The sequence below is a fragment of the Centrocercus urophasianus genome, unplaced genomic scaffold, assembly GCF_019232065.1.
Source record: "Centrocercus urophasianus isolate 14NV4802_14NV808 unplaced genomic scaffold, USGS_Curo_1.0 seq_25, whole genome shotgun sequence".
NCBI lineage: Eukaryota > Metazoa > Chordata > Aves > Galliformes > Phasianidae > Centrocercus > Centrocercus urophasianus.
The window spans coordinates 16,823,185-16,850,989 of record NW_024884811.1 but is presented as its reverse complement, the minus strand read 5'-3'; the positions used below and the strand labels follow the sequence as shown (position 1 = coordinate 16,850,989).

The window sequence follows — 27,805 nt, the reverse complement described above, 5'->3', positions numbered from 1 at the left end:
GCAGTGCAGTGCAGTGCGAAGTCTGTGTTCTCTGCACAGACCCAAATAAATCATTACAACAATAAGAGAGTAAGACACAAAATTGTGGTGAGTTTTCTGCTGAGTCCATGAGCCCTATCGGCTCACAGACAGTGCTGGAAGAGGGGTGGGACTGCCCAAGCAGCTTGGACTGAGGAGTAGAGCTCTGCTGGTGGCAGAGGGATGTTGGAGGTTCAGCTGCCTGTGAAACTGGAGCAATATTTCTACCGTGTGTTTATGTAATCGTGCTTAGACACTGCAGATGCTCTTTCATTCTGGCACTTGCAAGCAGTTTGATGTACAGACTGCAGTGGGGTTTAGGGATAAAGCATTCCCCTGGCAAATTTACCAGGTGTCTGATCCAGAGGTGCGTGCTATGCAGGTAATGCACATTGAGGGAAAAGGTTTTTAACTGTCTTTGACTCTATGCCTTGGGCACTATATTATTCTTCTGTTGCAAATCAAGAGTGAAATCAGACAGCTTCTTCTCACAAGCCAGGCTTTGGTATAGGCCTATTTTACTCATCACAGAGTCAAACTGAAGTTAACCCAACTGAAGTTAATCTTACTGCCTGAGACCAAGCAGATGCACTTTAGCTCCTTGGTAGCAGATGGATGTAGGCATTCCTGTTGTGGGAAGTATTTGTTTGGAAGTATTTGGTTCAGTTAATCTAGCTGAGGGCAGGGACTAAGCTAAGGACCATCTTCTCAGCTGCATGTAACTGGATAGAGGTAACAGCAAAGAAGCAGCAAAAGACTGCCTTCTCCAAATCTCCCAATCCAATAACTGTTTTTCTTCTGTCCCAAGTCTTTTATTTAGCAAAAGTTGCAACTAATGGCTCGTAAAGATAACAGTGAATCAGCAGAAGTCCTCAAGAACCTAGAAAAATTTCAGTTTTGAGTTGTCTGCAGTGGTTTAATCCAGCAGGTGGTTGAGGACCACAAAATTGTTCACTTACTCCCCCACTTTCCCATGCAACAAGGGAGAGAACCCAGAAAAACAAAGTAGAGCTAGTGGGTAGAGATAAATGTACTTAGTAAGATAGAGAAAAGGAGGAGGATAATGATTATGACAAATGCACACACACACACATATATACAACAGCACATCAGAAGTGATGCATAATCGACTGCTCACCACCCACCAATCAATGCCCAGCTAGCCCAATGGTAGTGGAAGAGAGATGAATTACCACCACCTTCAGTACTCCTTCTTCATGATGTCATACGGTATGGAATATCCCTTTGGCCAGTTGAAGCCAGATGTCCTGATTCTGTCCCCTCCCAGCTCCTTGGGCCCTTTGCTATGAATGGCCTTGGCTCCGTACACTGCTTGGCAGCAACTGTAAACATTGGTGTATTATCAACATTGTACCTCCCAGAACCAAAACTTAGCAGCATACCAGACACTATGAAACAAACAATTCCATCCCAGCTGCCTTTAGATTAGGCATCTGATGGCAGCCTTGGTATTTAACAACTTGTCATTTCTCCCACATTTTCCTCCCCAAACCCAGACATTCCTGCTTATAACAGTGGTTGCCCACTTTGAATGTGGAGCAGCTACTGCTCATCCTCATGGCTCTCATTGCTACCTCCACTACACCTGTGGAACAGACCACTGTAATACCGCTATGCTAACATGTCTCAGGCCTTGATTCTGTGGGCATTCAGGAGATATCTGCATTTGTCCATTACGAGAAAGGAGGGATCAATCAATTACAGAAACATGCAGCATCTTTGTGTGAGCTCCTATTTTCTGCCACCTGCAGGTATAAAGACTGTGGAGCCTGTAGTGCTGGGTGCACTCAACAAACCCTTGCAAGAAGTGGAGAAACTCCAACTCATTTCTCAATTCAATTCATCGCTGTCTCTTAGACCACCTACTTAGGATGCTGCTCCAGGGGCTGGAGTGCTCCTTTGTGAAGCATGAAGCAGAACTTCCTGCAACAACCACAGGGTGTTGTGAGCCTGAACCTATGGATGAAGCATGGATGGAGCTGGGTAACGAGGCATAAACTCATGGTGCTCTCTATACAAGCTGAAAAGCTTAACAGAGATCCCTGTGCTCCTGGGCTGCAGGTCAAGGAACTGAAATAGTGTGACTACATTTCTGGGCAGCACAAATAAGCTATATTAGCAAATCTTGAGTACTGAAAGAATACAGAGGTGGGAGTGGAATGAACATACAATAACAACGAGTAAACAATTGCTAATGAAAACAAATGCTTCCCACAACTGGCATGCCTACATCCATCTGCTACCAAGGAGCTAAAGTGCATCTGCTTGGTCTGAGGCAGTAAGATGCCATCTATTTCATAGGAAATAAGCAGCGTGACCTGCTACATTTTCCCTCTTGATTTTAATGATATTTTTTCATGTTGGAATATCAAATATCAAAATACATGAATGATGAGGATGCATCTAGAATGATTAGACAAAAATCACAGGGACTGGAAACAAAACACCAGGGACAACAGATGTAAGAGATGCCATTTATTGAAGCTTGAAACAAGTAATCATAGTCTGCTTTTTAAACCTTGAAATGTTAGAGCAAGCAGTGAATGTGCCAAATACAGACCTTTCCTGAGCAACCTGCTGAAGCTGATGTGTCTCAGGCTAATATGATAATATAATGATATTATGCCTCAGCTCTCGATACTCCATTCAGTTTTAAGAATTGCGACCATCTGGGTTAGGATCATAAATCCACATTTACTTAAAAAGAGATATGTCATAAGAAATTAATTTTTCTAAATGAATGAGCGAGGACTAAATGCTGTTAGCATAAAGGAGATATTAAGCTGATGAGTGCAATGTAAAATACAGCAATGGGCGCTGCTCTATTAAAATAGTTCATTTTATTATCACAGTCTTTTCCCTACAGTTTTAAGTCGAACAACAGTGACAACTGTGCTATCCCAGGTAGAATGATTATTTCCATTAATGTTCATGATATGACTTACTTTCATTCGTTTCAAATGAAGTAACAACACCCTGAATAAAACTATGAAGACAGACTTGTTTTTTGTCCACACTGGCTATAAGGAGCACTGAAAAGCCCAACTGAACCCCAAGGCATCCTTCCTCCCACCTGCACCATCTTCACACAGCCAGCTCCCTTCTCATTAGCCCCCATGACTGGTGGTCCCTCTGCTGACCTCCAGTATGCATTCCTCGTGACCGTCAGTCAGTTTTGTTTGGCCATCAGACAACTGCCTCCATACTCCACATACTTCAGTATTTTTATGTCCTGTGCAACATGAACCAACCTGATTTCTATTGTTCAGTGGGCCAGTTCAGGACCTCAGAAGGACACAAGCACCTGTAATACTGAAAAAACAATATGCCTGGCATTGGCCAGCAACACCATGGATATGTATTGTTTAAGAGTGCGTGCCCGTAGGCCTGCACACACATGCACCTCTGTAAGTCATCCCCCACGTCTATTGTACTAGCACCATGTTTTTAACAGTGGATTTTAAGTTTTATCAGCACCTATAACTGGGGTTACATTGCCATCGCAGAGATTAGTAAATCTAATCTTGCCATGCTGCGTATCCTAAACTCCCAGATACTTCAAGTGAAAAAGTGAACCCTTATCCAAAGGCCACAAACCCACAAAAAAGAGCAATTAGACTTATGGTCTTCTGTATTAAGTTAATACAACAAAGCCAGGCCCAAGTGTTTTGATTAACTTCCATACAGGTTTGTGTAGAAATAGGACTATTAGCTAGTCATAGCTCTGTAAGCTCAGTGACACTTCAGTTCATGGCTGTGTATTTCACTCTGCATTGTATAAGATAAGACATTTCCCTGTATTACAATCTCAAATCGTCAAAGGTAGTTAGGGAATAAATCTGAGATATTCAGAAGAGTATGAAGACTCAAGGTGTCCAACTTCTACTGAATTTCAAGCTAAATGCTAGGCTCTGTCTACCTCTGTTGAAAATGCCCAGATATGCTTTGAAGAGTCCAGTCTGGCCTCCCTAGCAGTTGTTCTGCCATTTCCTTCAATAGCAAAGAACTATTTGGCTAGTGCTGTCTTAATGGCTGATGTCCAGAATCCTGCTATGCAGATACTCTGGCTCTCAGGTTCCTAATCCTAGGTGTTACCTTTTGCTATGATTACTGATAGATAGGGGAGAAAAATTTTCTGTGAGTAACAATAACGTGGATGTGATTTTATGCTCTTCAAGGAGCTATTGAGTTAAACGGTACTGCTATCTCAGATAAATAATTCACACTGATACTCAGTACATTCATATGGGAGATGCAAAAAGCTTTGCTTTCATGGAAGAAAGGAATGTTGCTTAAAACACATTTGGGAACTTAAAATTCCAATTTTGATGGGTTGTTATAGGTTACAACAAGACATTTGCAGTAGGAGAAAACTGGTCAGGACAGGCTGTTTCTGAGGTATCCTTTAGATGTTCAGTCAAGGAATAAGTGAACAATTTTTCTTTTCAAAAATAACATTTTTTTTTTGCTGTATGGCCTGCACATCAATAATAACAAAACTCTGCTTTTAATTTTTTAAGAACTGAAGTGTGCAAATGATTGAGAGGAACACTGCCACTTCACCTCATTTGTTTAAAATAAAAAAGAATATAAAAGTGAGTGAGAACACGGGGATCTGGCCCACAGCGCAAGTCTGTGTTGGCTGCCCCATCATCCTTCATTGGGCTCACGAGTTAGGTGGCGCTGCTGTTTCAAGCTGGTTTTGGAAAAAAGATGGAAGAGAGCAAGCAAAACATTAATTAAAAAGAATTATTCCAAGCTTGTCTATAGCCTCTATGCATGCCTAAGTACTAACTGATGGCACATTGCAAATTATGTTACAAATCTTGGACTTCTACAGATAAGAAATTGAAGCAGTAAATTAGGACTAGTAACCCTAAGGAATGTGTTTTCCCAGCTGTGATCACAGATTTTCATTTATGTTGGACGGTTCAGAAAAACACACAAAGACACATAAAACTTGTAAACAGAAGCCCTATTGAAATTAACTAGCTAAAAAGCAGCTAGTGCTGAGCAGCTTGGCTGTTGTTTTCTTGGTTCTGAGGTGACTTTCTTCTAGATTTAGCATAATGTTGTTTGAGGCCTCGCTGATCCCAGTATTTTGCTTTGTTACGAATTCGGGGATGGTTACATGTGGAGCAGCACTGCAATTGTATTGAAGGCACCAAGCACTTGCCAATTCCTCTCAGCCTCTGGCAGAAGTGAATTGACAGTTGATCTTTGCTGCAGGGGAGGCCTACGGTACAGAAAAAGAGAAGAATAATCTGTATTTTGCTGACAAATCATCTGCATGTCAAGAATCTTAAAATGCCTTATGACAGCTTTCTCCTCCTTCATATAACTGGTTAACCTGAGTCTTCTGAAAGTCTAGGATATCCAAACGGAAAGGTCATAGCAAATTTCACATGGCCTTCTGCCTTGGAAAATGAAGTGCTTTTTAATTATTGGTCAGTGGGGTTTCACTTTTGCAGCAGACAGAGTTGGTTTATAGTTTTCACTTTATCATTTCTGCTTTTTAGAACTGTCAGAAAGATTCAGTAACAATGATTTACATGCCTGGTACACATTTTGGTCCTCCACATTTTTTAAAGAGTATATTTAAGACAGGCCAAAGAGCTGCAGCGTGCTACAGAGCAATGCAGGGCAGGCAGAAAGAGCATAAACAAGGCACAAGCAACTACAGGTTCAGCTTGACTCTACTTTCTGCAGCACTAAAATAAGTCAGAGACTGCTAACATCTGTAATATGGTGCTGACAGCTCTTCTTTAATAAACTGAGACATATCAGATTTGGTTAGGAATTAGAAAATCCGAGAAGCAATAGCTGAAGAAAGGTCAAGGTCTGCAAAAGCAGAAAGGTGGTGGATTAGCTGAATGCAGAATTTTTTCAACAAACTCCTCAGTACCAGAACTGAAAAAAAAACAATGAAACTAGTAAAAGGGGGCTTACAACAGTCAGGATGACTTTCCACAACAGACTGCAAACTTCTGGAACTCGCTGCCAGAAGAGGTGGTAGGAACAGAGAGTATCAGAGTTTTAAAAAGGGAGTTTCACAGAAGAAGTTACGTAAATTTAAACGAAAAGAATCAGGATAGTGCGCTTTTATTTGTCCTCCTATATCAGTTGGGAATGCTGGAGGTAAAGCCAGGAAATAAGCCACAGAGAAGCACTCAGCAAATGTAGTTTCCCTAAGTGGGACCTCCTAATGTCATTCCGGGAGACAAAATATGGTGCTGTATGCACCACTGGCCTGCCCACTAGGATATTTCCTATGCTTCGTTGGCCTGTTTACAGAAGTAACTATTAACTAATCTGCAAGGGCACTATTTATCTGAGTCTGTCTTTTCAAATACGAGAGGGATAAGAGATAAGCAGACCAATTCAACCCTAGGGCAAAACGTGCTCAAGATCTTTGAACAGCAGGGGGAATCATATATCACCCTCAGTTGCATGCCATATCTGCATTACCCTCAGGAGCCAATCTCTTGTCTCTTCATCAGACTGCACCCTCACTAAAGACTTTCTAAGAGAGAAGAATCCTCCTCAAAAAGGTCTATGAAGGCTATTCCAGCAGGCATCTGAGCTGCCGCTGTGCTCACCCTTAGGATACCTGTTGGACACTGCAGTACACAGACTATGGAGCTCCAGGTTTTTCTACACTTAGTATTTGTCATAAACATGGATAAAGATTCTTGTTTGTGTTTTCTTTCCCCTTCTGCTACAGTTTTTCTTTTTCTGGACAATAATTATCTGAAGGAGTTTTGTTCTCTCTGCCTCTTCACTTTGAAGATACACACATGTCCCACTCTCTGGGACACTGAATTCAAAGCAGAGTCTGTGTTCACTGCTAGTCAGATTTTTCTTACGGTGTCTTTCTCACTTTGCCTGCTTGTACTCCCTGTTTAGAATTTGCAGAGCCTATAAGGTTGTCTATCTTAAGAAACAGCATCTGTTTGTACTCATGGCACTTCCTTCTACAGGCCTTGAAAGCAGCCGGTGAACTACGTAAAACCCACCAATGCAGGCAGACCCATTCTTTTAGCTGCGGCACTGTAAATCATGGATGCATGCTCAGAAAGCCCCATCACAGCAACACAAGGCAAGGACCGGAGAATACAGCATGATTCTGGCAACGGTGTAGCTGAGTAGTAACTAACCTATAATTACTGTACATGTAGCATTCACAGCAAGCTCACAGACTCCCCGCTTTTCCAACACCTCAGAACAAACACAGAGCTACTGGGAAGCTGTCTGCTGCCAGCACATTAGCATACCTGCACTTTTTCTGCACGCTTGCTGATTGCACTGCTGATGCTCTGATGGCTTGGGCTTATCCACACACATGCTGTCATCTTCTGTTTCATCGGTTTCTATATTCCTGCACTTCACGGCTCTTTGCTGAATGCCTCCTCCACAGGAAACAGTGCACTGAAAAAAAGTCAATTTAACACTATAAAGTATTTCTAAGTGGGAGTTGTGTAATATATCAACACGTGAGCTGTAGTGAAATGGAAAGCTAAAAAAACATACGATTCAGAAATAAGGACAATAGATACTTTGTGTACTAAATTCTCTACCTAGACACCTATCAATATGGCTAGATTTGTCAGTATACAATGGAGAGAGAAACAGAACAAATTCAGCACCTAGGAATGTACAACCAGGGTGACAGGAATACTTTCTGCACAGGAGGATGGTCTAAAATGGAAATACTATAAAGACAGTAGTAATCCAAATTAGTATTGCAAACTGACAATTTTGTTAATCTGTGAAAAATACAATTATTGTATTTTTCATGAGTTGTTTTAAACATGAATAATCCATATCAAGTATAACGCTAGGTCTAGAAATGACCAAGCTTAAGATTTCAGAAAAGCTCAATGAGAAGCTTTTTTCTTTGGTGACACTTACATTGTGGTTACCCTTAATTTCTAACAACAAAACAACTACCACCTGCTTGTTCTGGTGACATTGCTACTCTGAAAATTTACTTAATTCTTCATATACCCCAGAGCTTATAAGAATTCCAATGAATGTTTAATTCTTGCCCTCTTCAGATAAGCAGTGGCCAGCAAGGTAAACAGTTCAATAGATGTAGCTATTGCCAGCTAATGAAGTGCAAGAGGTGAAGACAGGCTCGTTAATTTTGCTGCAAATCACCCTATTTGTAATGTACACCTCTGTGCATAAGACACAATATTACTGGTGTGAAACACACAGAAAGAGATCTTGGTTACTCATGTAGCAAATTTAGATTCATGTTTTTTAAATAAATTATAGTACATGGAATTAATGAAGCTGTAAAATTTTGGTATTCAGTTGCTTATTTTATGCATTTCCCAACTTTTTCACTTCCCTGTTTATCAGAGTTGAAGCCACTACATCACACTGTTATGAAGGCTTTCTGTCAAAAATAACCCTCAAGAATTTTTCAGTGTTAAATGATTCTCCAATATTTTCTTATTTGTGGTTTCTGGTTTTTGATGTTGTTTCACTGCTCTCTTCTGCTGACAGGAATGCTTCTAATGTATGAACATGCTTATTAAGGAAACTGAAATATTTATTAGATGTTTCAGTTTGTTTATATATGTATCTATATATATATACATACACATATTTAAAACCATTTATTCCAGATACATGAAAGTTCTCCAAACAAATATACCATCATCATCAATTAGATTTCCAGAATCCAAAATAGGAGGCAATGTATCAAAATTTAAAATCTCTGCTTGTGTAGACAGTTGCGATATGCCATAAAGTTTCCTTCGGAATATCGTTCCCAGCTCACCCTTGCTTCCAGTTTCCAAACACGAAAACCTTAAAGTAAGTGGGAAGGCTCTGAAAGCACAGACAGATCAAACAGTCTAGCTGTACTTGGAAGGATTCAGCTAGGCTTGCATCAAAGACAATTCAGGTTTTCCTTGCCTCTAAAAAGACAGCAAACGCTGAAGCTACAACAGGCCGCCTTTTATCTACATTGTGTGTACTCAGAGCTTCTTTGTATCCACCAGGTGAAAGGATTTTCTCTTGGGTTTCATATCAATTGTTCTGAATTGTAGTGTCTCAAGACAAAGCTTGCTTGTTATGACATAACAAGCGATGGAAATTTGCCAAATTGAGGAGAAACTGCTGAAGGTTGGCTATAGGCCACTGTGAAGAAGTTTAAGAGGAAATAAAGGGGATGAAGTAGGTGTCTGTACAGACCACACAGACCTGAAGGGACATTAATGAATTCTTAGAAAATTACGAATATATATGCTGTTTTCAAGAAATGTGCTGCAAATGTATGTCTTAATGTTTAAATGTAGAATGTGAATTCTAAGAGCATGCATTTGATTTGCATGGTATAGATATCATGAATAAAGAAATGCCTGTTTTCTTGACACATAGCTGGTCATTCTCCTGAAATTTTACCTCTTTATTAAGCACAACCATGTTTTGTTAATCAGTGTCTTTCAGTAAAAATATCAAATGAGCAAGGGAAGAGTATTAATGGTAAGTCATTCTTCTTGAGAGAACTAAGAACAAACAATCCTAAAACATGAATCACTTGAAGGAACCGAGGTAGGCTGGATCTGGAAAGTTTGGTTCTATTCTAAAGACATCTCCCACTGTAAGCCCATTTGTCCAGTTTTACAACAACTTCTCCTACAAAGACAGCAGAGAAAACTGGGGCTCTTCAGCCTTGGGAAGGCTGCAAGGTGATCTGGTAGCCTTTCAGTTATCTAAAGGAGAGCTTCTTTAGCAGGGCCTGTAGTGACAGGACATGAGGAAGTGGCTTCAATCTTAAAGAGGGTAGATTTAGTTTAGATATAAAGAAACAGCCTGTTGCAGTGAGGCTGGTGAGGCACTGGAAGATGTACCTAGTGTGATTGATACCCCATCTCTAGATACTTTCAAGGTGAGGCTAGATAAGGCCCTGGACAAACTGATCCAACTGTGGTGTCCCTATTCATTGCAGGGGAGTTGGACTAGATGGCCTTCAGAGGAACCCACCAATTCTAAAGATTCTAAGATTCTATGAGAATTTATTCTTTCTACTGGTACCAACACTCAAACACAAGCAGGTAATTAATTGTTTGTCTGATCCCTGTCCTCTTTTTCACCTTAACTGTGGTCAAATCTTTAAATAACATCAACAGTTTAAATATGACCAAATTTCACAGAATTACAGAATCAGAAGGCTTGGATATCATCTAGTCCTCCCTCTGCTAAAGCAGGCTCCCTATGGTACATTGCACAGGAAAGCATCCAGTCAGGTTTTGAATTGAATACCTTCACAGGAGACTCCACAGCGTCCACGGGCAGTCTTCTCAGTGCACTGTCAAAAAGTTCTTCCTCATGTCTGTATGGAACTCCCTGTGTTCCAGTTTGTGCTCTTTGCCCTTTGTCCAACCCGTGAACACAAATACAACAAAGAAGAAACTGAATCCTACCAAACCCCATGTCTGGTTAATCCACTGAGTACAAGATTGCCTGTTACATGATGCAATGGAATTGGGTCTTTTTGTCCAGTCACAATTGCCTCCTTTTGGGCAGCAGATGTGTCATTTTTGCTGGCCACCACCACATGACCTTGAACATTATCAAAAGAGGTGCACAAACTCATGAGGAGAGAGATAGGAAGGAATAAGAACCCTGAAAAAGGCCACAAAGACAGCAGTGTTCTTCAGTTAGAAGTGTGGATCCACAGGTAACAAGAAGCAAATCACTGACCCATTTGATTTGGAGAGGTGCAGAGGCTAGGTTGCATGCCACATCCTACAATTCAGTTATGAAGAGAAGATTTGCACAGAGAAATTTATTTCATTGTATGTTTCGAAATAGACAGGGAACGAGCCATGATTGGTCCAAAACACTTGGGAGAAAACTGTTCCTGACACGTATTAATGGAAATAACATAAGACGGAAGTGGCAACACAAAATTGCTCACGTAACACCACCAGCAACAGCAATTTCTGCAAGTCATGTGCCTGTAAGATTAAACTGCAATATTTATAGAAGATAGTACATCTTCATGAGATGCAACACCTCATTTTTATGAGGCAGTTAGGGACATTAAAATTCACTCAGTGCAAACAATATATTAGGTACAGAATGGCAATAAAAAGTGTCATGCAAAGACAAGACAAGTTTTTCAAGCATTTCTGTATCCCTTTCCTGTTATTACTTCTCAACTGATTTTTATTCTTTTCACTAGGTCTGCAACAGAGCCTCCTTGAAATACATAGAAGATCTGTGGCCTGTTGTGAAATAAGGTGACAGGTATATTTTGAACAGTGCACTGTTGCTCTCCTACAAGGAACTGTATCTTTGTGGATAGAGGATTGGAGCTGGCATCCAGGAAATTCTACTCAGTATCCTCAACATGAAGACATCTGCCAGGATTGAACAAGTGTTTTTAAAAAATATTTTAAGAAGTAATCATTTGGCTACTATTATTATTAAGCCATTGTTAACTGCAAAACTCAGGATGAGGTCCCCCACTCAGTGCAAGTGGGATATGTAAGGAAGCAAAATTTGAAAGCACCAAGTCCATACCAGCAAAAATACACCACATGGCAATTTCTCTAGAGCTGCTTTTAGCCGGAGCAAACAGTCAGATATAACAAGACTACATGCTTTAGCTGGTATAAATATGCGTCCAGCTGCCTATTAAAATTTGTTGGTACAGATTTATATTACAAAGTGGCTTCAAAATCTGATTTTACTCTTGTTTTACCTCAGCCTCTGTTCCTACAAAATTCCAGTCCCAAAAAGTGTAAAGGCAAACTCAACAAAGACCATAACATTAAAATAGCAGCAAAAGGGAAACGTTTGAACGAATGCCATTTAGTGATCCAGCAGGATAGCTAAAATAAATCCATTTAATCTTCCAGGCCATCTGCTTCTTTGTTTCAGGGTACAGTAATTTACAGCTCTAGCTGTGTATCACACGCAATCCTAGGAATGATTCTGGGAAGTCTTAATAATGTCTGGGACAATTTTTCCTCTAACACACAAAAACATAGCAGAACCTCTAAGCAGTAACAGCTGTGTCACTCTTTGTGCAGAAGTTCACTTAGCACTGTAAATTGGCAGCTAATTGTTCATTGCCAAAGTTTCTTTTGAAGACTAATACCTCATTCCAAGGTTCCACTCGCCACTGCAAGCAAGGCTCCGTATTGCAACTAGTAGTGAGATGTGGTTTATATCCAAGTAATTGGCAATGAAAAGGCCTGAGAAGTTGCTTCTCACGACTGTCAATGCACTGAACGTCTCGGGTCTTGAAGCCTCCATTACAGTAGGCAGAGCACTGTAAACAAAAGCAGAAAGGGACACTTCTTCAAAAGATGTCAGCAGATGTGCCCTTCCTGTTTCTCCAGAGATTGCTCCCAGGCCTCATGCAGCAGCACCAGCTTCTGACCCCATGCAAAGTCTCTTCTGCTGCTAAGGAAGAAATAAATCTGCTACTCCAAGGATAGGAACAAATACACATTTAATTATTCTGTCTTAATCTAGAATTAAAGCCAGTTCTGCCTATGACACTGAATAGCCTCGGATCAGCTTTGATCTCTATGACCATGTTGCATTATAAGAACTAATGCCGTTCTCTTTTATCTAAGTAATTATTTCTGAGTTGAACAAGGGAAGTGAACTCACTACTTCCCCTGGGAATTGAAGAGTAGGTGGAAGAGGAATTAATGTCCTTGTTCACAAAAGTTTCTGGTCCTCTGAATAGAAACAATAGACAGAAGTTACCATGCAAGAAATTGAGTACAAAGCCCCCAGAACATTTGCAAATTGCATTTGGTATTAAGCGCAGACTGTAAGATCTAGTTTGAAGCACTTTTCCTTTAGGGGAGGGGAAGAATTAGATAAGAGGAATGGAACACAGATTTACTACACCAACAGTGGAATGCAGCCATCTTATTCTGATAAGTTCCCTTAAGATAGGTGGAACAAGAAATGAGAAAAACAATTTTGACTGGCAGAAGCAAACAAACAAATAAAAAAAACCACTTTAATGTATCAAATTGTGGTTATGTCTGTATAGTTCAACTGCTGAAAAGTAGGGATACTAACAACAGTTATCTGCTAAGAAAGGTCTTCTGTAGCGAACTATCCTCTTTATTCATGCTCTAAAACATTTGTTTCCCATATTTTATCATTAAATCTGATTTAAAGCCACTTTCTGTGACAAAACTGTCACCTACCTGTTGCAAGAGCAACAACATTTATGAAGAAAAAGTGAAGGCGAAATACACCTTCCTTGAAGTAGGACCACATTATGTCTGTGCATCGCTTAAAATCAATTTTGAAGATTTAAGTGTGGTCATTTAAGGCCTTGCCTGGACTTTCTACACAGACACATATTTCACGAACAAATCACTTCTATGTCAACAAAATCAATAAAGTAACACAGATTTTTTAACCATAACCTTTTCTGCAGACCCTTCCCTGTACAAATCTGCCCTCTAGTCCAATGGGACCAACGCTGTCTGCAAATATGATAAAAAAGTTTGAGAGACCTATTTTTTTTTCCTATACTAAACCAGCATTATTTCAAACAAAATTTTGTAATTTTTTTCCTCTTTTGAGCCTTGAAAAATAACCCACTGTTTGATGCTCCAGTTTTAAAAAATGTGAAGACAAGACATAAACATGAATGAAATTACCTTGCTCCAATTTCCTGTTTTCCAGCTAGCACATGGGCGGAGATAACATTTTCTGGCATGATCCGGCTTTTTTGTGTGCTGACAATGAGATACATTCTTGCTGCTGCATTCCACGTGTCTCCAGAAAGCCCCCATTCCACAAGTGGTAGAGCACTGGCCAAAGTGAGAGAAAAGCCCAAGGGGCAAACTCAAGGTTAGTAAATCATTCTGGAAACAATTCGTGTGCCTAAACTAATACATCCAGAGCAATTTTAGTTGACCTAATTTCAGATGTTTGTACAGGTGCTCAAAAGAAGGCTTCAAATTTACCCAAGACTTACTTAAAATGTACCTAATTCTTATTTAAAAATACTTTGCATTTTTTATATTAGGAAAATACCGATTCTGGCTTACACTACTCACTGCTTTTCCCTGGCAATCTTCTGCTTTCTAACGCTTTATAAAGCTATAGCAGATGTTCTACTGTTTCCTTCTCTGACCTTTGGGGGCCTAAGGCAAATTATTATTGCTTCAAATCTCCATCACTTGTACTTCTCTAATCCTATGCAAATAAGATATTCAGTAAATTGAGTACACGATGCTGAAAATCTGAAATAAATTGCATGAGATTCTTGGGAAAACTGCACATGAAAATTTTTAAGAATTCAGAGTGGCTATGTGCTTCCAAAAATCTAGGAGGGTTTCAGCACCCGAGATATGAGAACATCGATCATGACAGCCAGGCTCCAAAGACTGCATGCTCTTCATCAAGAAGTCTTTATATCCTGAAGCAGGAAGAGGTAAAAAGTAACTAGAAATCCTCATTCATCTTTTTCTCCCTTAAAGTATGAGAGACAGTGAACTATATGCACAGAGTCAAATTCAACATATGCCAATCAGCCTGTAGTTGGTAGAAGAAACACCACAGATAAGCTTGGATTAAGCCAGAAAAATAACAACTTCTATTGTTGTGGTTTACAGCAAATCTACTGGTCTATCCAAGGAGCAAAGAACTGCCAGAATACTAGTAGTTATTATGAGATTTATCATCTGCATTACAGTAACAGTAGAAAGAGAGCTTAGCAAGAGAGTAATATATTTAAGTATGGTGACATTGAAATATCAAGGCCTTAAAGAGAAGGTATAAAAAAAGCAGGCACGAAGTTCCAGTAAGGACAAATAAACAGAACAAAAATACAAAAGATGTCAGAATATTGAAATGAAAATGAATTGAAAGTAAGGAACAATAAGAAAAGGTTCCATCAAGTTGTATGGAAGAAATACAAACTCTTTGTCCCATGTGAAGTATAATAGCTGACATTCACAGCATTGTAAGAGATCTCTGGAGATGGCCTTAACCAAGCAGGACCACTTAAAGCTCATTGCCCAAGACCATAGCAGGATGGAAGAAGTTCAAAGGGGACAGGCTTCATTTAAAGTTAATTTTAACTAGAAGACATAGCTTGCATCAGAGTAGTAGAAGATTTCTAAAACATTTCAAAATACTAAACTGAAATGTGTTGAGTACCTCGAATTAATTTCATCTGCTCCATGAAACTGAATGCATTGACCTTCTCCTCTCAATATTCATTCAAATGTTCACAAATATTCTTTGAACTGTTGAGAATTATTTTTTAAAAATTGTGGAGGACTGAGAAGGCCCCAGAGGATTACAGAATGATCTTTTTCAAATTATCTTTGGGAAAGGAAAAAGACAGATCTGTGCACTGAAGAACAAATACCCTAACTTCATTTCACAAGATACAAGAGCAAGTATGAAACAATCAAAACCAAAATGGCATAGAGTGGCAAAGATGATAAAGTAATAATGCAGTCAACATGGAGCTATCAAGAAAAATTGGGGTATCTGGTTTAATGGTAAAAGAGCTAGTTGACATGATACATTTTTTTACATGATTGTTCTTTTAGCAAATGATGGAAATATGATTTAAGTGACATTATTACAAGACTGGTGCACAGCTAACTGAAAAACTGTAATAAAGTGGTCCACAATGATTTTAAGTCAAAATGAAAAGACATTTCAAATATGGCCTTGTAATGCTCTGTCCAGAGCCCAGCTCTTTTCAGAATTTTCATTAACTAACTGAATAATTATGATAGCACGAACTCATAAAATGTGCAGACAACACTTGGTTGGGAGAGTTGGCAGGAACATGGAAAGACCGAATCTGAGTTAAAAAACATTGTGCTGAGCTAAAAAACTGTAATGAAACAGTAAATTGAAATTCAAAAGTTGTTAGTGTGTAACTGAGAACATCAGCTGAGAAGAGAAATATTGCATTGAGAAATCCAAGGCTTACAATGGCCAACAAATGGAATGAATTGAAATGAAAACAAAACAAAGTGAATTTGATCTTAATGTTCACAGACAGAGTCATATAACATTGTAATAATTATTTCATTTCATTTGCCAGGTGTCAGCTGGGGCCATAATGAACACCACTGTTGAAGATATATATGGTGAAACCAAAGCAAGTTGAGAGAAAATAAAATCACCACATGCTTAGAAAATACAAGAAAAGTGTAAAAAGAACTGGATGGACTTGAATAGAAAACGGACATCCAAGCCATTGTTGAAAAGGCAATGACCTACCATGGCCACTGCATATTAAAAATAATCTTCATTTTCAATACAGAAAATTTAAGTAAAATGTAAAGAAAATCATTTTTACAGGGGCAATGAATAGTCATTGATAATCAGTGATAGTTGGATCACTGGATCTCTCCTTTAAACACCTGTTTGGAATGCACTGGGTTTCGTAGCACAGCCCTTGCACTGACACTCTCTTACAGGGTCCTCCACCCAAGCAGACTTAAATGTAGGTCTTTGGGCATGCGCAGGATGAAATGCTTCACTTGTACTGCCTGAATATAGGAAGCTCAAGCCATTCCCACCTTGCCATAGGAAGGCAAAGGAGAAGTTCCGGACTGACATCACGGAGTACATGTCCTACAACCAGAAGTCTGTTACACAACACAAGGCTTTGCTGCCACTCAGCAATCCAGACAGACTTAGAGTTAGGTAGAGAGAAAGCTGATGAGATTCAGGAAGAGCAAACATAGGATCCTGCACCTGGGGAGGAGTAACTGCACGAACCGTTTCAGATTAGGGCTGACCTGCTGGCATGGAGCTCTGCAGATCAGGACCTGGATGTCCTGGAAGTAACAGATTGGCCATGAGCCAGCAGTATGCCCTTGTGGCCAAAAACCCCAATGGTATCCTGGAGTGCATTAAAAGGAGTGCAGCCAGCAGGTCAAGAGAGGTGATCTTCCCCCTCTACTCTGCCCTGGTGAGGTCACATCTGGAGTACTGTATTCAGGTTTGGGCACCCAGTTCAAGAAAGACAGGGAACTGCTGGAGAGAGTCCAACAGAGGCCACAGAAATGATGAGGAGTCTGGAACATCTTCTTTCTGAGGAAAGGCTGAGAGACCTGGCACTGTTCATAGCGGAGAAGGCTGAGAATGGATCTCACAACTATTTAAAAATATCTAAAGTGGGGGAGTGAAGTGTATGGACCAAGCTCTTTTCAGTAGCTCCCAGCAACAGGAGGCAGAAGGCATGAACTGGAACACAAACCTCTTTATTGGGAAGGTGACAGAGCATAGGAACAGGCTGCCCTGAGAGGTTGTAGAGTATCCTTCTCTGGAGACATGCAATACCGTCCTGGATTCTTTTCTGTGCAATGTACTCCGAGGAACTTGCTTTAGCAGGGTTTGAACTAGATTATCTCCAGAAGTTCCTTCCAACCTCTGCCATTCTGATGTTCTGTGAATCGCCAACCTGACAGAGGAAGAGACTGATCCACAGGCTGCATCAGACAGAGGGCATCAACAGGATCTTCCTGGTCTACCTGGGCTATAACTCCACTGCTATGGACACACTGACTCATCTCTTGCTGATCTTTTTAGCCATGTGTTTCTCTATGAATTTGCAACATTCCAGGTAGGCCAGAGAGCAAACAGACCTTTTAAGAACCTCTTCCATCATCAATGAGACATAGTGGAGGAACATGGGAGAAGACAGAGTTACACAGTTTTTGCCTCTGTTTTTACCAACAAGTCCCCTGCCATACTACCAAGCCACAGAATCCAAAGGCAAGGACTCGGAGAATGAAGAACTACCCACTGTAAAAAAAGACAAGCTGTGAGACCATCTAAGACATACATGTCCAACCCACTAGTTTCATGTTTTTGCTATTTTTTTTTCTATATTTCGATTTTTTTTTAAGATGTTGTGTTACTTATATACATTAACTGAACCATATATTTTACATGCAAACCAGAAAATCCCTCTTCAATTAACACAACCAGGCAAGACAAAAAGAGCCCATAAGAAACCCAAGTGTGCCCAAGTCCATGGGAATTCCTGATGAGATGCATCTGAGAGTTCTGAGGGAACCAGCAGATTAAGTTACCAAGCCACTATGCGTCACAGTTGGGTGAAGATCCCACTGACTGGAAAAGGGGTAATATCAGCACTTATTATTAAAAACAGAAAAAGGAAGAACTGAAAAATGACAGGTCACTCAGTTTCATGTCTGCTTCTGGCAAGATCATGGAACAGAACCTCCAAGGAACTATGCTAAAGCACACAGAAAACAGAGAGCGGAACAGACAACAAAGCTTCACTAAGGATAAATTCTGCTGACAAACCTGGTGGTCTTTTGAGACATGGTGACAGCATTGGTAGATGGGGGAAGAATCCACCTATCTGGACTTAGGACAAGCATTTGACACTGTCCTGCAAAACACCCTTGGTTGGGGAGACATTTGGAGAGACACTGATTTGAAAGATGGAACACTTGGTAGATAAGGAACTGGTTGGAAGGTTGCACTCAATGAGTTGCAGCAACAGCTCAGGGTGGAGACCAGTGAAGAGGGGACAGAACAGGCATTGCCATTATTTTATGTCTTTGTTAGTTGCGTGGACAATGGAATTGGATGCAGCACCAAGTGTAGCCATGCAGAGGGACCTGAACAGGCATAAGAGATGGGCCCATGCAAACCTCATGAAATTCAACCATGCCAAGTGCATGGTCCTGCGCTCAGGTCAGAGTAATCTCAAACAAGAATATAAACCAGGCAATTAGTGGATTGAGAGCAGTTCTGTAGAGAAAAACTTAGGGGTATCAGTGGATGGAAAGCTGAATATGAGCTGTTAGTGTATCCTGAGAATCCAGAAACCCAACTGTATCCTGGAATGCATCAAAAGAATTGTGACCAAGTGAGGGAGATGACTGTTCCCTCTCCATGTGGATTCTCATGAGACACCACTCTACAAGGCTCCATCTGGAGTACTGTATCCAGGCCTGGGGTCCATCAGCACAGGAGCTCTTGGAGCAGGACCAGAGGAGGGCAATATGGATAATTAAAGGGCTGGAGAACCTCTCCTGTGAAGAGAGGCTGAGAGAGGTGGGGCTGTTCAGCCTGGAGAAGAAAAAGACCTGGAGAAACATTATAGCAGCCTTCCATCATTGAAAAAAGGCCTACATGAAAGCTGGAGAGGGGCTATCAGGGAATGCAGCGATTAGAAACAGCCTAAACAAAACAAGACAAAACAACCAACCAAAGAAAAAGATTTAGCTTAGATAGAAAGTCCTCATTGTGAGTGTAGTGAGGTTCTGGAACTGGCTGCATAGAGAAGTTGTGCATATCTTATTCTTAGAAGTGTTCTAGATGGGGCTTTGTGCAGCTGGATTGAAATTTGATGGTTTTTAAAGTCCCTTCCAACTGAAACCATTCTATGATTCTATGCTCAGTTCAAGGACGTTTCCAGTTCTGGATTAAAAATGTAAAATGTAAATAGACTTCTTGCTATGGTTGCCCCTTTATCAGTTCTGACCTCAGAGTAACTACTGTCCCAGAATATAGCAAAGTAACTGCACAGAAACTTGTAAAAAAGCATAGTGCTGGGTATTCGTAAAGGAAGGTATGAAAGATTGTGAACACTTTTGAGAAGCCATAAAAAACGTAACAACTTATAATGCTCCTTCAGAGAAAATGTAACTTACTCAGGTATTATAACCCCTCAGTAATGATCAGAAATATCCAGACTGGGAAGCTCAGTTCTTCAGCGGACCTGTTTTGCACACAGGAGGGTGACACTCACAAAGTTACTCTTTTAAAAGCTTTTGTATCTAAAAAGCTAAGATCTGGGACAAGCTGACACCTTTCAGAACAAGTCTACAAGTCTGAACCTTTCAGTTGTGTTACACTTCAAAAGAGTTTCCAGTTTTCTGTGAACCGTATTTCTTTTTTTACTCAGAATGACAGAGCTTTCCTAAGTACTACAGGATGCTAAAACTTATTTCGCTTCAACCTCCTTTAAGCACAGCCACTAACGCAGATAAAAACTGATACTTTCTCCATTCAAGACATACTTAACACTGTAATTATCAGCTACTGTATCCAAAGGTACAGTAATGACCCAACCACAGGCCCAACAACTTTAACTTCAGTGTGAACCAGACAAAACACTTCCTCTTTACTGCTGCTACAACCTAGTTCCAGTTTACAATTACCTAAACTTCAAAGAACAGTGCAACTTCTCTCCATGAACATACCGGTTTAAATACAGACGAACATTCTCATCTTAACTTTGTGTATTCAAACTGGTTTTACCAGGCCAAATGCTGCTCTGAGTTAGAAGGTATTTGCTTAAAGGTGAATACAAATATTGATAGTGGTATGAGATAGGAACGCACCACATAAATCTGTTAATAGCCAACTAAAGATATGTTTATTAATCATGATACATATGTGCTTTATTTAGAAACAAAGCTAGCTTAGTACGTTATGAGGGTAATGTAGATAAGTTAGGAAATACAACTTAGATAGAAATAATATATATATGCTATAGTTACAATACAGTAGCACATGTAGAGCTAACTTGGATTATTTAATATGTTTATAAATATCTGAGGTGTGGGGGGCAGAATGGCGAGGCCAGTCTCTTTTCAGTAGTGAGTGGAGACAGGACAAGGGGAAATGGCCGGAAACTGCAGCATAGGAAGTTCTGCACAAATGTGCGCAAGAACTTCTTTGCAGTGAGGTGACGGAGCACTGGAACAGGCTGCCCAGGGAGGTGGTGGAGTCTCCTTCTCTGGAGATGTTCCAGACCTGCCTGGATGCCTACCTGTGCGACCTGCTGTAGGGAACCTGCTTTGGCAGGGGGGTTGGACTCGATGATCTCTGGAGCTCCCTTCCAACCCCTACAATTCTGTGATTCTGTGATTCTGTAATTATTTCAAGCACATTTATTGTGTGTCTCTAGGATTCACCTTACAGCCTATCTTTTTCCTGTGCTCTCAAGCAGAGCTCTTGAGGTCTCAAGGCTGTTGTCAAACTAAATGTCATGTTCCTGGAAAAGCTGCACAGAGTTGTGCGAATCCATACAGACAAATATGTTTCATTTAAGCATTCTAACATCACATATCCTAAGTTCTGTTATCCATTTTTTGTTATAAAAAGTTTTTAATTTGAATTTATGATACTCATGTCGGATAAAAATTTATTTCCCCAGCAGTGGTTCAGAGAACTGATACACTTTTCACTGTTTATGAACTAAAAGTAACATACCTCACTCCAGTTCCCTACTATCCAGTAGGCATCACCAGGCAAACTGTTGGATATTGTTAGGAGGCTACTTTCTGTGACATTCATCACAATCCTCTCAGATGTTTCCATGTGGTTCTTGAGAGCATGCTTGTTTACTAACAATTGCGTGCTGGAGGTTACGATGTCAGGGAGCTTCATTTCTGTTCTGCTGTCAGCTTGTCCTCTCCAAACTTTACCAAATGTGGTGGGCACTACTGTAACAGACGCTTCTTGGGTAGTTACTTCTCTGATGGGCACATCAACTTGCAGACTGATAGTGCTTGCTGTTGTCAATCCTTGTGCTGCTCTACTATCAGGAAGGGGCATAGAAGGTTCTTGGGGATGAGATAAGGGGAGGAGATGAGAAGTCACATCCCCATTTTGAAGGACGGGAGAGTTGGTATCTAGCATTGTGCTCCTGGTTCTGATTTCCAGATTGTGTTCTGTGCTATGAAGGAAATCAGTTGGTTTCTCACTGCCTTCTGTTGACCCATCAACATCATCAGATTCTTCAGTTAAGTAATCATAGCTGGAAGTTACTTCTGGACTAGTTGTAAAAGAAGAGACAGGAATGTCCTCACTGTTTTGCAGCTCATCCCCTACAGTAGAAACTGTCTCACTTTTAGAAACCTTTTCAGCATGCTTTATAATTTCAGTACTTAAGCTATTAGGAAAAGGCCATGAAGTAGTATTTTGATGAAAACTATTTTCAGTAGAAAAAACAGGATAATTGTAAATATCACTTGATCCAGCAAACTTATTTTGTAATGTTACGTTGGTGGTTTCTTCTTTTTGTGGGATTTTATCTAAACCAGAGGATGTAGGCGAGGGAGTTACAGTTTCAGGCTTGGGAATTCTTGTTGTTGCATGGAACCTTGGGCTTGGAACAGGAATGGGTATTCTGCGAGGTGGGCTCCACTTGGGATTCATAGTTTTTCGGATTATGATCTTTCCTCTTTTAGGTACCTGTGGGGGTATCAGGAATCTTCTAGCAGAAGGACATTGCTGGAGACCACACAGGGCTTTAGAGTTTGGTCTTTTGGAACTATCACATGGCTCATGATTATTTTTGGCACAGGTGACACTGCGAGTCCTTATCCCACCACCACAAGTAACTGTGCACTGCAAAAGAAGAAGAATGAATGTAATTCATCATTCTGCTGCACATGTCAATAAAAATAAGTGTCAAATTGCAGCAGTTTAAGTAAAGAAGGATCTTTATCAATAGTGAAAAACTTTTTTTTCCCCTATGGAACAAGCGTCCCATTCTATGATTTTCTTCTATCATGGAGCATTTTTAAAGTTCTTGGAAGAGTAAATGTCAACTTGAGTAAATATCACTGATAAAAGACTACATGATAAAGACAAAACATGGAAGTAATATGTCAGAATCTGATTTCTGCAGTGAAACAATCACAAAAATTGTTTAGCCAATACCTGTACAATTGAAAGTATAAAAAATAGACTTGAAAGCTGTCATTAAAATATTATTAAAATACATATTGCTTACTACTGGCTGTTCACAATGCCAAAGACTTGCTTTGATGATAGCTTATAGATCCTTGTTAACCTTGCAAAATGTATCTTTCATTCAGTTTTAGTGCACTTGCTGCCAGGGTTGCAAGCATTTCCCTTCTAAATTATGGACTTCTAACCCATGTGTCTTTTATCTAAATGGGAGCACTTTCATATACAAAGGATGCTAGAAGCTAAGGATACCCAGTTTTTCCTCTGATGTTAAGTCCTGTTATGATGTTATGTTAGGTACAACAGTGTGTTAGTTTAGCGGGTGTTTGAAGATATAAGGCTGATTGACTTGTTTGCTGGAGATGTTACATATAACCTGGTGAAGGACGTCCCCTTAAGATCTGAGGGAACCCTACCAACTCATTTAGCTGGTTTAAAATAGATGCTCAACACAAACACTCCTATTGCTAGCACTTTAAAACCCTTGAGACACACAATCCTTCTCAGGGTGCAGTGGAACACACATGACTTGATGTTCCTGGTGCTTCCCATGTTGCTAATGCCTCTAAAATAACATCAGGTCTGCAGCATTAGCACAGTAACCTCAGAGCAGGAAGGTTAATTAGTTATTCTGTCTGTCCTCCTCCTTGCATTTCTGGCAAAATAGTGCATTTACTGTACTTAGAACTATGCAAGTTTGTATCAACTGCAATTTCACCTCTGAAGTTTACTGACTTTGGTAGTAACGTGCTTCGCTTACTAAGAAAGACAGTAACTGCTGGCATTTGGTAGCAGCTTCCACAGAAATGCAACACAGCTTGTCAGACTATGCCATGTGGCTGACTTGGATTAGCATTTGTGAATTAGAAGGAATATCTAACCTCGCTAACTTCTTGGGGAAAAATTATCTCCCCTAGAATTCGCTTTGAAAGCTTCTGCTTTAGATTACAGATGTAGTACAAAAGAGATTTCAGAATATCTGTAACACTTCATCTTCATTATCTGCCCAATTAGGTATTTTCATTTTTTAATGTATAGAATGGTCTTTTAACAACCAGATAAACTAGGAGAAAAAGGAAGTTTTCTCTTTCACACATTTACCACCTAAGGTTTTTTTTCCATTTACTAATATCTGGACATTGCTACCATTTCTGGTGGAGAAAGTCTGACCTATGCTCTCACTCCAATTTATTGAGGTGAAGAAATTTATTTTTGTTAGAAACATGCAAATAAAAACCAATGACAAGTGAGCAACTGCTGTATTCAATAGCAGCATGATATTTTTGTAAGTAAATTGCCATTCTGTATAAGTAGGCCATATACTCACAAGTGTATTTTTGTTCCACAGGTAGTTAAAAAATGATGGCTACCCAATTTATAAAACAATCAACATTTAGTGATGATGGCTTGTGAGCAGTATAAATTGTATTAGCACTGCCACAAAATTCAACCAGTTCATTATCTGTATCTACTATCAAGCTCATTTGTTAGTTCCTTAAAAAAAAAAAAAGAAAAAAAAAGAAAAAAAAAAAAAAAAAAGAAAAAAAAAAAGGAAATCAAATTAGGAAAAGGAAAAATTTTTTAAAAAGAATTCTTGAAAGTTTGCAAAAATACAGTGATTTTTAATTTTATGGACACCTAAAGGGGAAAAGATTTGTTGAGCATGTATTTTTTTTTGTTATCAGATAAACTTTAGCTCAGTGTATGTGACAATATTGCACGGTTGTGAGGTGAGCTATAAGCAAATTTCAATGTAACAGAACTGATTAGAGTAAAGCAATTTAAAAATTTTACACGATTGAAAACCAACTTCTCCCCCCCACGAAGTGTCCTTGTGCATTTTTAGTTTTCATGGAGAAGCAGACTGCTCAATATCCCACGGTCCCATAACTCTCATCAACTTCAATGGAAAGCTTAGGTGTGAAGCACCTGCAGATACCAACACTGTAATCTGAAGAATGCTAAGAAGCATGAGATCTCTCCATGGATTAATTACGAAAAAGCACGACAAATGAGTATTCCATATTAATAGTAACTTATATTGCAGAATAAGTTCCAGTATATTTAAACAATTTTAGTATATTGCAGTCATTAATTTGATGACCTCACATTCTGCAGGTCATCAGCTGCCAGTGAATTAGCTGCACAATATACTGAATTATCACAGCAAAAATGCTCATTGGTCTTTTTTTGTTAAGTATGATAGATCACTTCAGAAAAAAAGAAAATAAAAAAAAAGCTCAAGCACAAAAAAAATTAGAAAAAATAAAAAAGCAAACTTTTAATGTCACAGCTGACACAAACTTACCTCAGTCCAGTTGCTCACTGTCCAGTCGGATGGGCACAAGACATCTCTGTTGCATGACAAATGGGTCTTTGGTTTAAGCAGGTGCTGGCATTCTGTGACAGCCAATGCCTGCTCATCAGATCCCACTGTTTGGATGCAAAGTACAGTTCGCTTCTTCTGTCCTGTCGGGCCACATGTTGTTGAACATTTCTGCCATTCACCTGCCCACCATCTGACAAACAGAAATGTAAGAAACATTGCAACAATAACCCATCACTAGTGTATTAAGGATAGCCTTTCACATCCAGATTTCAGTAACTGCTGGGCAGCTCAGCAATCTTTTTTATCTTAATATCTGCTTATTGTTACCTTAATACAGAAAGAATTAACAAATTAGAATTTGTACTTTGTTCCTCCAAAATGGAAAAATTAGCCCCTTATATTTGCCTCTCCTGATCACAGATGGTCTTCCAGAGCAAACTGTACAATCCTTCACTAAGTGAAAGATAAATGTTTTCTCTAGTGCAATGTTTTCCAAGTAATTTGGCTTAGTTTACCATAGGCAAGAAAATAGCTCCAAGCTGCAGTATAAGAAATCCAGTCCAGTTGTGAACTCTTAAGTCAAAAAATGCTCCAAGGTACTATCGCTTCTTGTTCCTGAGTTTTAAAGCAGGTCATGATGACAAAGCTTTACACACACAACAAAAAAAACCCACCAAACCAACCAAAGCAAAAAACACCAAAAAACATAATGTATGTACTTAGAAAATGACTTTCTGTCTAGAAAAAATTGTTTTTGAATTAAAACCAACATTACAATTTTGCACTTTTTTTTTTCCTTTTTAGCTAAATGAACTTTGAGCAAACTAATTCCATACTAATGAAAACATTGAAGTTCCACAGCAGGTTTATTAACTGTTTGTAGCATTCATCTGGCTCAGTCACAATTTCCAATCTCAATGCATTTCTGGCTTCTTTTGTTTGCCAACAAGCCCTTTTCTCCCCTTCCTCCATAGTTTCCATTTTCCTTGATAAATTTATTCTTCAATTGCAAAATAAACAAACAAACAAATGTCACTGATTTGGAAGGCAATGATAAGCATAATCATTAAGAAAAAAAATATAAGGACTCAGAGCAATCAAGCTATGCACACAGTTCTCTTTTGCAATCTTCTAGTTTACTCTGGGGAGCCTACACCTTCCTTCTTCTCTTCAGTTATGAAAACATATTTCGTTTCCTTTTAAATTACACTGTAAGCCCTCTGAAGCACAGATTGTTTTCCAAAATGCTGTGGAATGATAGCCCACTGCCATAAACCTGTGTGAGCCCTCTGGATACTGCTATAATAAAAAGAGCACATTATTTATCCTAGTCTCTTGCCTTTTTTTAGAGTGCCTCTTTCTATTTTGGGCTTCTGCAAATAACCAAGGAAAAATAATCAGTTAAAAAGAAAAAAACAAGTACACCTCAGATGAATGTGGCAATAAAGAAGATAAAAATATGTTATTGTAACCTGAACCAAGTAATTTCAGGGCTGTTTTCATCTCTTGCATCTTCCTTCCAATTCTCTTTATCATCTTAGGTATCTTGTAAATAGTGCCTCCAAAAATGCAATCTCAAGTATGCAAACTGCTCTATTAATTTTAATGGCACCAGATCACATATTTCTAGTTACAGAGATGGCTCCCTCCCTAATTTTCACACGGCTCTGAGTAAGAGGCCAGCAGTTTGCAGGTTTGAGTACTGAACTCTAAATAATGAATTATCACTTCGCTACAAAATCTACCTTGACAAGTAGCAGTCGTGCACTGGTAACAAGCTAATGCACATGAAACATTTTTCTAAATAAGTCATGAAATTAAAAAAGTGTTCTGAAGTTAATAAAATCCAGAATCAAGACTATCTTATTCCACCTTCATGCCAATCTTCATCTACATTTAGTCATGTAACTTTTTCTATTGAGTATTTCCTCATTCAACATAGGTAATAGACTGTACTGATGAGATAATTTTCACTACACACTATCCCAACATTTATTTTTTTTTACTGAAAGTTTATTCTCATCAGTAAGTGGAGTTCTCAGGGGTGTATAATTCTTACTTTGATTCTACTTCATTTACATACGTCATAAACACTCTATCATGAGGACTTCTGAACTTCAGAGTTTCAGCGGATGTGGAAGAAAGGCAAATTAAGGAGGGTGGAACATTAACATCCACTCATCTGTTCTGTTACAGGATAACTCAAAGCAAGTCCTGGGCCACAGAGTAGTAGCACCCAAGTGACAAGACACCAGTCCTGTAGGAGCTTCTACTGTCTCCACATTGCAGAGACATGACTGAAATTGGAGACAACTGTTGAACATGTAGAACTGACGCAGTGCCCACATAAACAACTTCTAAATTGAGATGGCATGCTGACAGACTTTCCAGCTTTGAGTTGGACAATGAAGGGCACTCCCAGACAGACTTAGCTTTAGGCATGTTATAAAGAAGGATTTTTTTAAAAATCACATTAAAAGATGCTTGGCATAGAAAAGGATGTGGGGAAGAAAACCATATATAGCTGTGCTGATTGTGAAGAGAATCTGAGATGAATTGGCAGAAACTGAAACCTGATGGGCTTTATCTACCCCTTGTCCCTACCTCTGAATGCCATTTCCCATGGCATTCACCATTACAGCAACTGGGAAGTTCTTAAAAATGCCTCTCCTTGTCCCTGCAAAGCAACAGGACTGTTTTATCACCATCGGC

General features: G+C 39.5%; 1 protein-coding gene across 1 annotated transcript in view; it reads right to left on the bottom strand.

Moving 5' to 3' along the window:
• Window positions 1-2,501: 2,501 nt before the first annotated feature.
• The window catches only part of ADAMTS12 (ADAM metallopeptidase with thrombospondin type 1 motif 12), a 175,577-nt gene continuing 150,273 nt past the window's right edge, over window positions 2,502-27,805 (bottom strand). Inside the window, exons 18-23 of the mRNA XM_042825624.1 lie at window positions 25,073-25,283; window positions 21,280-22,419; window positions 13,701-13,853; window positions 12,164-12,337; window positions 7,314-7,467; window positions 2,502-5,275 (exon numbers count right to left, since the gene is read on the bottom strand). Of these exons, the coding sequence (XP_042681558.1) occupies window positions 5,043-5,275; window positions 7,314-7,467; window positions 12,164-12,337; window positions 13,701-13,853; window positions 21,280-22,419; window positions 25,073-25,283 (2,065 nt within the window). The 3' untranslated portion in view covers window positions 2,502-5,042. The remainder of the gene's footprint in view (window positions 5,276-7,313; window positions 7,468-12,163; window positions 12,338-13,700; window positions 13,854-21,279; window positions 22,420-25,072; window positions 25,284-27,805) is intronic.